The 12,238-nt window shown below is 32.9% G+C and overlaps 1 protein-coding gene across 2 annotated transcripts in view; it reads right to left on the reverse strand.

Annotated features, from left to right (window-relative positions):
• Nucleotides 1–12,238, reverse strand: part of LOC136988719 (uncharacterized) — an 86,801-nt gene that overhangs the window by 25,743 nt on the left and 48,820 nt on the right. For both annotated transcript variants that reach the window (XM_067286673.1, XM_067286674.1), the window contains exons 8-9: nucleotides 9,134–9,330; nucleotides 2,522–2,577 (exon numbers count right to left, since the gene is read on the reverse strand). In XM_067286673.1, coding sequence (XP_067142774.1) covers nucleotides 2,522–2,577; nucleotides 9,134–9,330 — 253 coding nt within the window. The remainder of the gene's footprint in view (nucleotides 1–2,521; nucleotides 2,578–9,133; nucleotides 9,331–12,238) is intronic.

The raw sequence follows: 12,238 nt of genomic DNA on the forward strand, positions 1-12,238 counted from the left end.
AAACATGAATGCCACACACTTTTATTTTTGGTTGCATAATACTAAGAATACTATGAAAGCCAAAAAAATTGTTTTATTTTTTAGTACAATTACATAAAATAAATAGCATTTCTTTAAAACTTTTCTTTTATTTTTTTATTTTCTACCTTTTAGTTTTATATATGTAACACTAAATTATCAAAAATCTTGTTTTAGCATTTAATAGGGAAGTGGCTGAAAAATTGAGTTACATGATTCTATGTAGATAGTATGACTAGAGAAGGGTAATGGATATTTTGAGAAAGAAACAAGTAGATTGGAAGGACAGGAGATTAACTACTGCTATCCAATATTTGTAGAAGTTTGGTATTAAAGTAGATGGTCAATACAGTAAGGAAATCAAGATTGAAAAGGATGTTAGGCAGGGATGTTACCTACCACTGCTTCTTGTTAACATATACCTGAAAGAGATGATTATGGAATATCAAGACGAAGGGGAAGGCATTAAAATCAGGGAAAAGCAGATTCAATGTCTAAGGTATGCTGATGATATGGCATTTCTAGCAGAGAGTGAGGGTAAAATGAAAAAGATCCTGAGTGGAGTGGAGAGGGGATGTGCAGCCTTCAAAATGAAAGTTAATGTTAACAAAACCAAAGTGCTATGAATCAGAGAAAAGGAAAGAAAGGTCAGCATCCATATAAATGGTGACAAAGTAAAACAGTAAATGAGTTTAGATACCTGGAAGCTTGGCTTGACTCTGAGTGCAAAAATGGAAAAGAAATCAAGAGGAAAATTGGTATGCTGAAGGTGGCATTTAGCAAAATGAAAACAGTTTTGTGTGGGCCTCTGAAATTAGAATTGAGAAAAAGGCTGGCCAAATGCTACATCTGGAGTGTTTTCCTCTATAGTGATGAAACTTGGACCTTGAAACAAGACAACATTAGAAGAATAGAGGCCCTAAAGATGTGAATGTGGAGAAGAATAGAGAAAGTCAGAGGAAGCAATAAGGTGAGAAATGAGGAAGTCCTAAGAAGAGTGGGTGAAAAAAAGGAGCATATTACAGACAATAAAGTAGCAAATAGCTTATTGGATAGGACACATAATTTTAGAGGAAGGCTTATGGAATGATGTTATGAAAGGAATGTTGCAGGCAGAAAGAAATGAGGGAGAAGGAGAATTAAAATGGTGAATGACTTAAAAGAAGGTAGTAATAAGGAACTAACGATAAGAGTGCAGGATAGAGTAGCATGGAAAAAGTGGCGGTGTTTACAGGACCTGTTATAACTAGCAGAAAACTAAAGAGGAAGTATGACTATAAAGGGGATAAGGTTTGCCCTACATGTAGCACTATCTGTTATCAGACTGTTACAAATTTTAATTTTTCTGTAATTTTTTGCTAATTGCTAAAATTCTTCACAAACTCTAAAAGATGTATTGTCATCAGAAATGTATACTGTATGTATGCAAAGTTTCAACTAAATCAGAAATTGGAAAGTGGGTAAAAATTAAGTTATTTTATCTGGACAGACAGCAGCAGACAAATAGTTGGATAGACAAACAAAGTAAGTTAATAAAAAGCATATAAAAATATATAATATTGTAAATGAAAATATTACAAACAAGAAACACCCAATGTATACACCCTAATATACAAACAATATACCGTATTTTACGAACTATAAGATGCACTTTTTTCTTCGAAAAATTGCCTCCAAAATTCAGGTGCATCTTATAGTCCGTAGCATCTTATAGGTATTTTTTTAAAAAATTGCTTAAAAATTAAGGTGCGTCTTATAGTCCGTAAAATACGGTATATCCAAGGAAAGTGAAACCATAATAGTTTCATATAATTAAGACATACTCTTATATCCTCAATCCCAGATTCAATTAATTAATTAAAGTTTATAAATAATGGGTTTCATGAAACAAATTAAAGTTGTTAACTGAGGAACCAATGCAATAAAATAAAATATTTCAATGTTTCTATATAGAACTGAATAGCTTATACTATTAATAAACAAATATAAATAAAGTACTGTATAAATGATATGTTCCACAAGAGAAAACGGATTAAACAGAAAAAAGTACGTACTCTATGTGGAATCTGATTCCACATTCTTTAATATAATACTAAATGTCCTGATTTCCAGGTCAGAGCTAATTTTTCTTCTACTGAACTCTTAATCTTATTCTAAAAATAGTTCATTTTTAATCATTTCTTATAATATAAATAGAAAATCTGTTACATATTACTAAAAGACCTAGATTCAGATTTCATCCAGGATAAAACATATTTTGTTTTAATGTCGGTCACATTTTCCTTATTTTTGGATAGATATATTGCTTATATATTACAGTTTATACAATGGATGCTACTTGATTGATTGTAATATTTCCATTTACAATGTTTTATGTAATATACTTTTTTTGCAAATTTTAAAGTTGCCAAATAAAATGCTTTCTGAAACAAAATGATATTGAATATTTAATATTTTAGATAGATTTTAATTTAACAATAAAGAATGAAAAGATTAAATATACCTTATATTCTTTTGTAGGTGGTTTACCCTTTGCTCCTTCAACTAATACATTATCATCTAAAAAATAAAAATTTGTATATATTTTAATCAATTACAATATTCACTTAAAAATAGTGTACTTCCTAAGAAAAACTACTATATTAATGTCATTCAATATTTCCACAATTATAATATATTGCAGAATCATTTAACCAGATGATTTCTTGTATTGATTAATATTCATAAAACGATTTTTAGAACTTTATCATCATTTCAGATTTGGAGTGTAATGAAAACATAAATGAAATTTAATGATAATACTATTATAATTTTTAATTATTTAATTTATGTAATCAAACAGCTTTTCCTGCTAAAACATTTTCCATTATGTAAAACTATTTTTGCTTTTAAATGTGTGATGAAAGATAAGGCAAAGTAACTTGTTTAAACAAATTTTAAAATTCAAAATTATATTATAATTGTTATATTTAATTTATTTTTACCTGTTATAGTCCAATCTATAATTTTAAACTGATAAATGGTGTGTTAAAAATTTCATAAACCTAAAATTATGAAAGGAAACATCTGTTAAATTTATCTTTAATAAATTTTATGATTTTTTAAAATACAGTGGAACCTCGCTTAACAAACATAATTCATTCCAGAGTCTTACTCGTAATGCAAAACACTTGTTAAGCGAAACAATTTTTACCATAGAAATTAATGTAAAATACGATAATGCGTTCCACACCGAAAAAATGCTCAAATGTTTTATGTATAATGTTTATTCAAAAAAGAATTGTACAGTATACACTGTCAAGGACCGTGAATCATCATCATCTTTTCTTCTAGCGCGGAATGAACCATCCTGGAATAAGAATTCGATTTGCAAAAACAAAAAAAAAAAAAAAAAAAAAAAAAAAAATTACAGCTAATATGTTTGATAAACACTCCAAACAATATGCCAAATTCTTGGCTTATGCAGGCCTAGGAGTGCTATTTCCCCTTTGAAAAAGTGAGAAAAGTGAGTTGAAATACAGAAAAAGTGAATAAAAAGTGAGTGCAATAGTGACAAAACAAAGTGAAAACACAGAAGGAAAACTCAGCAAAACAGCAGTAAAAATTGTTATTTCTTTTTATTCTGTTATGGTTAAACACATTTTAAAAATTTCTGTATATACTGTAATATAGTAGCCACTCGTTATATCGCGTTTTTTTGGTCCCCTAAATTTTAAAAGCATTTGAGTCAATTAATTTTAAATTACCAATTACCACTGAATTTCTATTTGCAACGAAATACGAGAAAGAGCTAAATATGCAGAACAGGTGGATAGATCGATTGTCATTTGTTTCCTTTTGATATAAAAGTTGTTTATTTATTAGTTTTAAGTACAGTCTCCTCATTTACAAGTTTCTGTGAATTCGAAATTTCATACATTTATGTGAATTAACGGTATTGCGTCAATTCACATAAAGGTGTGAAATTTCGAATTCACCGCATAACGTGTAAGGAAAAGATCTCTCTGATTCTGAACGAAAACTTCTAAAATTTTTATACAGTAGTAACTTCATTTTGCTTTTTAGAGAATTTTTACTCTGTAATTTTATAAGTTTTGATGTTCTATTATATATTCAATATTCATTTTTTTTAAATTTTCAATTACAGCATTTATAATTTTTATTGAAAAATATAAACTACACGAATTTCTAATAAGCGATTTATATAGTACTGTATAATAAAATCGCAATTGATGTTTTGTTTTTATATCGACAGTATTTGTCTTTCAATGTCATTGTTAAAGAAACAATGCTAAATGGGCGTTCATGGTTTCGATGTTTACGTAAACGTCAATTAATTCGATATAACCTACGAATAAAATTCAGGATTGAAAAACTAAGCTTATTTTATATCAGAAACACTTGCTGATGAAAGAACAGAGATTCCATAGCATGTATAATCTGTTTAGTAAAAGCCCAGAATTTTTATTACTCGGTTATATCGCGTTTTTTTTTTCTGTTTCCCGATAACCAGTGGCTTCTGTATTTCCAGTAAACCATGAATACTTGAAAAGTCTTTGGCTTCTGTAAATAATCAGTCATGAAAGATGATGTTCTTTTATTAAGATTATTCTGCATGTTATCAACTTCCTTCTATTTCGCTTCCTCTTGCTTTTGAACACTTAACACTAATAAGCATCACACGTGCTGCTTGTACTTCATTCATGTTCTTGCTGTTAATAGCCTTCTCCAGTTTTTTTGTTTGCTGCTTCTAACAAAACTTAGACTGTCGCATGTATTTCATTTTCTTCTACATTTTTCTGGTTTAAACTCAGTTGCCGTTCCATAATCTTCATGTTACGAACAGCTTTCTTTTGTTGTTCTTCAAAACATTTCTGTGCTCTTTTTTCCGTTTCTCTTATTCTTTTAACTTCTTTTCATTTTCCAATCGTTCTTGATAATTTCTATGCACCGAGGAAGCTAATTTCAGTCGTCCTTTGCAATAGGTACAAGGTGTGGGCTTTGGTCATACATGTTTAGTCCCTCCTTAACAATCAAAAGTGAATTAAGCATTCTTTCCAACACTGATGCTCTATCAGGAGAAAGTGCCCGGCATAAAATTGATCCTCTCATTCATGGGAACGGGATTTTCGATGCTGATTTCACTAATTTGGCTATTCTCGGATATTTATCATTATCAGAAACTGTTTATTTTTTAATGCTTCGAGATGTGTAAATATTGATTTCCAAATAAAATAATAAATCTGAAATAAATATACTCCAAATAATATAAGTAAAATAATATTTTATTAATGATTTCATAAATAACAAAAAACTTTTTCCTGCAGATGAATAAAAACCAACATCGTTGCAAAGTTGTTAACCTTTGGGAAGCCTGTGAAAATCTTTCTCACAAGCAATTACGTGTTGTACTTTTTACAACACTTCGAATATTTTAATTTATTTGGTAAATTTTATATGTAAATATGAATTTACATTTTCGTTTACTTTTTTAGTCTCTCAATTAATGCACAATTATAATCGGCATAAGAGAAGATTAAAAAATGGATATTTCACAAGCAAAGTAATCACACATTTTATGAAAATAACACTTACTATATGGAATAATTATACTTGTAGTCAATTTAAACATACATTTATGGGAAGATGTAGATGTGATTTAACGTTAACAATATGCTATGAAATCATTAAAGTAATTTTATTAAACTCAAGTTTATGAAATTATTTAAAGATAAATCAAGTAAAAAAATATTTTTGTAAACGACAACTCCATAACCCGATTGTTAATTAAAACCAAATAATCTGCCAAATTATTGGGCTATAACCAGGATAACTAAATGGTCAGAAACGAAATCTTTTTTAGTGGTAGGAGGTTACGCTACTATCTCGTGTTAATTTTAATAATTATATATTTTGAATTTAAAAGCGGCAGCAGTGTTGTCAGCTTGAGAGATTAATCCCTCTGCGTAATGTGCTTTCCCCTGCAAAAGGACTTTAGTGATTTTCTTAGAAAACAGCCAAAACTGCAGGGATGCTTAGAATACTTATTTTTAAACTCTGTAGAAGGAAATGCAATTCGGATAAGGTAGATTTTGGCGAATAATGAAAATATGGCATGAGTACATAACTTTACTCAACACTGGCTTCTGAATTTGTAATGAGAGGGATTTTTTAAGTGCATAAAAGATTTTTTTAAATACGTTAAATAAATTTTTGTTTTCTATAACCTAACGACACTGAGCGGGCAGTTGCAATTTTGAGTCTGCTCAGGGCCGCGTATTTTCTTCTAAAAAATTCTATTCTGATAGTCCGATAATTCGGCAATTCGTTTGGCTTTAAAATTATTTTTGGTTTGCCCCACATCTTAATTAAGCACGTGAAAATGACCAAAAAAGTGAGAAAAGTGAGAAAATGACCTGAAAAGTGAGAAAAGTGAGGATACTTCAGAAAAGTGAGTACAAGTGAGAAAAGTGAGTGACTCCGAGGCCTGCTTATGTAATATAGGCTATAATTAAATATTAGAAATGAATTAATTTGACTAGAGGTAGGCAGTTATGTTTCCATCTCATATTAACTTTAATAATTATAAATATTTAATTTTTAATTCAGACATTTCTAAAATTTAATTTGGAATCGGTCATTAAATTTAATTGCCCAAGAATTTGGCATATCGTTTGGCATGTTTATTATATAACGGGCTATGGTTGTTGATGTTTATAAGTAATATGTGTGAACACAAGTTTGGAAAAATATGTGATCACAAGCGGCACTAAGATGCTAGCAGAACGAGTGCTAAACACAAACTGATGGATTGCCGCAAGCGCAGAATTCGGGACTTCCCCTCTCCTCATCACTTGTTATGCGAAATATCGCTCGTTAAGCGAAGCAATTTGTTTTGCTCGTTACGTGAAATACTCGTGCAAGGTGCTCATTAAGCAAGGTTCCACTGTATATTCATAAACTATTTTATGACATATAAATATGTACAAATTTTCATATGTCATAAAACAGAAAAAATAGTGGTTTTTTTAAACAAGCTTTGTTTGCTCTGGAAAAAATTCCCAAACTTTCATGACTTTCTGATGAATAGTTTTGCTGTAGCCAGCTGGAAAATGTCAAGTTTAATTTGGGACACTATGTATATTATAAAATTTTAAACAAGAAATTATCTAAAAAATATTAGGAATAATTAAATGTTATTAAATACAATAAGAAATGTTCAGTATTTATACAATCAAATAAATATAAATATCAGATTATTTAATACAGTTATAGTAATACGTAGATTCAGATATATCATGCTTTTTTGGCCTTCAAAATCTTAAAAGCACTTGAATCAATAAATTTTAAATTACCAATTGTCATTGAATTTCTTTTTGCAATGAAATACAGTATTTTATTCATATCATTGTCCTTGAAACTACCACTGCAAGTGAAACAATAAATTCATCAAGATCTAAATAAGCAAAACAGGTGGAAAGATCAAATATCATTTATGTTTGCTTTCAATATTAAAAGTTGTTTATTGATTTTAAGTACTGTCTTCTCATTTACAAGTTTCTATACATTCAAAATTTCACACCGCTCATCTATCAAATATGGATAATGATTACAGTAGAGTCCCACTAGTCCAAACTAATTGGGACCAAACCCTGTTTGGATTAGCAGATTTTCAGATTAGCCAAGTAATTAAAATAATGCAGAAGCAAGCAGATCTTTATATAGATCCAACATCATTAATGACCCTCCTTTTATTCATACAGATCCAACGTCATCAACATCATCGCCCCCACCCTTTATTTCAAGTCTTGTACTCAATGGAGGCACAAACAGTTAACAAAAACAAGTTTTGTAATTTTGAAATGTCAACCTGCCTTCATTGTTTACCTTAAAATTATTTTAACTGTAAAAAATGTTGTTTTTAATACACAGTCCAGGATTCCAATCAGATGACTGATGCTACTGTGTGAATTAGCACAATTAATTGTGGGTGTTGTATGTACTCTTCACTCTACATTATTTTAGTTTAATTTAGTCTGTTGCTACGATGGCCACAAAACGGAATCACACAAAATGTATGTTGAAAGATAAGCTGGATATTTTGAAAAGGCTAGACAAGGGTAGAAGTGCAACAAAATTGGCAGTAGAGTTTGGAGTGGGCAAGGCTACAATAACCAACTGGAAAAAACCACACAAAGATCAAGCACTTTTGTGCCTCTACTTCAGAAAAATCAGTTGAAAATTGAAAAACAGCAAGGCACTCAATGTTTAACAAGCTTGATGAAGCCTTATTCACGTGGTTCACCCCGGAAAGAGAAAGGAGAACACTCCTAAGTGGACCTCTTGTTAGAAAAAATTTCCTCTCCACTGACCGAAACATATTTGGATTAGGTGGATGTTTGGATTAGTGGTGTTCGGACTAGCTGGACTCTACTGTATTAATTATTTTAATTTTCAAGTTTACATATAACTTCATATTTAATATACAACTTTAAACTTATTCTTAAAAAGTTAAATAGTTTATATTTATGTTTTAAACCTGTTTTTGAAACTTTGAAGATGGAAAAACAAATCAATCAAAAATTTCTATTACCTAAAACAATGGTGTCCAAACTATGACCTATGAGCCAAATCCAGTTCATGACACACATTAATCTGATTGTAAAACATATTTGGCAATCTCTTATAAAGAATAGAAATAGGCCTACTTTTTGTATATATAGAATATACATATTATTTGTGGCCCACCTATATTCAACTTATGCACTTTTTGGCCTGCCAATTGAAAAGTTTAAACACCACTGATCCAAAATCTAGATTTGAGATGATAAAGTCATTTACTATTTAAACATATGTTAAGAACTTTTATAATTCTTTATCTTTTATAATTATTTAAAATTGTTTGAAGAAAATTATAAGAATATTTATGTAATAATTAAATTTTTTTGTAAGATATAATAATTCCTTTAATTTATTAAAACAATGATGATAAGCAATTATTGAATTTTTTCCTAATGGCATCATACAATTTATATTTACAAAATTAGAAATAAATAAATATTTTAAAAAATTAATTCAAGAATTATTATTTAATTGTAATTAAACAGTTAATTACCAGCAATTTGAGTTAACTTTACTTGAGTAAAATCACAAGTCACATCTGGCAACAAGTAATTTTGTGGATCACCTATTTCATACAACAACTGTTCAGAAACTGTTGCAGTAGACACTAATCCTCCAGTTGACTCTGGTTTTGTGATGATAAATTTTCCATCTCCTGCACATTCTACTATTGGAAATCCCATATTATCCCTAAAAACATTAAATTTTAATACTTTGTAATAAAACTAAATAATAATGATTTAATTAATTCCAAAATATAGATGATATTGTTTTGATTATGGAAGATGTAATTGCAGTAAATTTTAATATTTAAAATTTATATCTATTATATATAAGTATAATGATGTAACATAAAATTAATATAAAGTATAATGTGAATATATAATCAATGTAACATTCTTAAAATAATACAATATTTAATATATATTTTAAACTCTTTAGACAATAGAAAATGAGATATTATGCAAAAATTCTAATTTTTCTCACTCAAAAAGAATGTCTATATTTAACAGTTCTGAAGTCCCAAAAACGGGTTAACATTAATTATTTATATTAGAAAATTGTTAAAACGAATGTAGAAAATCGTCCATTGTTAAAAGGGACAAAAGCCGATCAAAGATCGTATTTGACGCGTTAGTCATTTGAAACCGCGACGCATGAAAAAAAAGGAGAAAGATGTCGAAAGACAAAAAGGCCTAATGTAAAATAAAACGCAATAATTGTAATGAGTAATGATTGTAGACGAATGTCCTCCAGTATAGATGGACCTTTGACAAGTCGCTCGTATACGAAATTTAGATCATTAAAATTAGGAAAAAGGGAAAAGTTAATTATGAAAAGGAACTTCATATCGAAGCATTAAATTTCAAAAATCTCTCAGACTAGACAACAATGGGGAAAATATGAGCGCAAGTTTCAAAGTTCCATCAATTCTTTCCAACCTGAGTAAACGGAGGGTGTCAAGTAAATTCGTCGAGGCGGCTCTTTCTCGTGACTCGAACAGGGGTCGTTTTTCGCTTGGAAACAAGCGAGGGACCAATCGAGAAGAGAGAAAGGAAGGACGTGGAGCCAATCAACATGAACAATACGAAAAAGAGAGATTGAAGTAATCGCCGAATTGGAAGGACAAGAGACTTTTCCGAGAGGTTTCAAGGGAGACAAGAGGTGTTCCAAGGTGTCCATCGAAAGGTCCGCCGACGCCAACCGACGAGTCGCTGCACCTGCCGCTGCCCCGGGGCCTTCTATCGAGCGACGATAGGAAACACATCGGCACAAAAACGTTCGAACGTTCACCTTTGTAACGATCTGTGCATAGTGTGAGTTGTTTTATATTTAAATAAACGGGTTTCTTTGTGAGACACTTATTGTCTGTGTCATCCTCCCTCACACCCACACGCGAACGACCCTAGACCATCCTGTCGCGGGATTAACGATCCCCCCCTAAAGGTCGGCGAACTTACACTGGTGTCAGAAGTTTGGGATATTTTAATCCCACCAAAATTTCCGTAAGTTACGCTGACAAGAGAAATTTTTTTTCCAAAGTGGGTTGAAAAATGGAGGCAGACGCAAGTGTCCCCACGCGACCTCGGGACGGTGGCAATAGCGGTTCTCTTTCCTCCTTTTCCGCGTTCGGAGGAATGATCCCGACCTTCGCGGGTGAAACAGGACGTGTCACGGACTTTTTCGACACGCTAGAAGAGATCGCGAGTCTAGCAGGATGGACGCCTAGACAGTGCTTGAGTATTGCGAAATGCAAGCTCGCAGGCATAGCTCGAGATTTTGCGTGGCACGATCTCAGTATGAAGTGCGTGACCGACTTCGGGCAGTTCAAACGCTCGATGATCACTCGATTTGATCAAGAGCCTTACTCGATTAGGGTCCAGAAATTTCATGCGTGCGCGCAGGGAAGAGACGAAAGGGTACAAGAATTCGCGGTCCGATTGCAAAGTCTGGCCAGCACAACAATGATAGAGCATGCAGGCGCAAATGAACAGGAAAACGCAGTTATCAAGCGCTGTCAGCAACAGGAACTGGATGAAAAATTGCGTGTCCAATTCCTGCATGGACTGTCCGATAAACTAAAGAGGAAGGTGATGACCCATGACCCTCCGACCTTTGCGGAAGCGCTGAGAGTAGCAATCCGCGAGGAAACAATAGATCAGCTAGTGGGAAAAACGCGAAATGTAGTCGCCAGCATAGACGATGCAGTAGAGAGTCACGACGCACAGACAGAAGATGTCAATTCGCGGAGAGAATCGGCTCTCGATGCAAAAATCGCGCAACTGTCGACACAATTAGAAACCTTAGGAAAAAGACTCGATCAACCGTCAGCGCCCAAGCCTACAAATAAGTCCCCAAGAGAGGAACCCTCACGCGTTAACCGGACACAAGGAACTGAAAGGACAAATAATGAGACGAGAAATCCGCGTTATCCCCCGAGCCTCCCGCGCCGCGAAGCATATCGATTTCCCCCGCGATCACAGCCCGCTGCCCAGCAAGGACAACCCCGCGCGCGATATCCTTGCTACAGCTTCCCTTCTAATCGGAACTGGGGACAAGGTTTGATGTCCCCTTGGCGAGGAGGTGGGAGTAGATTTGTGAACTATCACTCAAGGAACCCTAGTTGGGCAAGACACGGGGAGTCCATGCCAACACCCCTCGAGTGGTACGGAGGAAAGGTTCCTCCTCAATATCACGGGAGGTGGAGAGAGAGTCGAGAAGCACCCGAATGGCAAAACCCCGTTAGAAATCTGCCGAACCCTTTTAGAATGAATCGGTCCGAACCGACACCCTTTTTCCCTACACAATTTAGACAATTTGCATACGAAAACAATGGACAAGGTGTTCCGTTACCCTTTTACCCCCCTTGTTATGGTCTGGGTTGGTCCGGAAGCAGCTTCGAGATGGAGCGCGCGCCGAATAACGTGGCTATCCCTCGATTTTTAGCGCTGCCCGCATCGGAAAATAGTCCAGTAGACAATAGGCAAACTCGAGACTCGGACAGAGTCACGTCGGTTACGTTTAGAGAACAAAATTTCGAAACAAATCAACCATCGGTAGGTCCGAATGCAACCCAATTAGTAGGAATCAATAAATC

Source organism: Centruroides vittatus, unplaced genomic scaffold (assembly GCF_030686945.1).
Source record: "Centruroides vittatus isolate TY-2023 unplaced genomic scaffold, ASM3068694v2 scaffold_386, whole genome shotgun sequence".
In the NCBI taxonomy this organism is placed as follows: Eukaryota; Metazoa; Arthropoda; class Arachnida; order Scorpiones; family Buthidae; genus Centruroides; species Centruroides vittatus.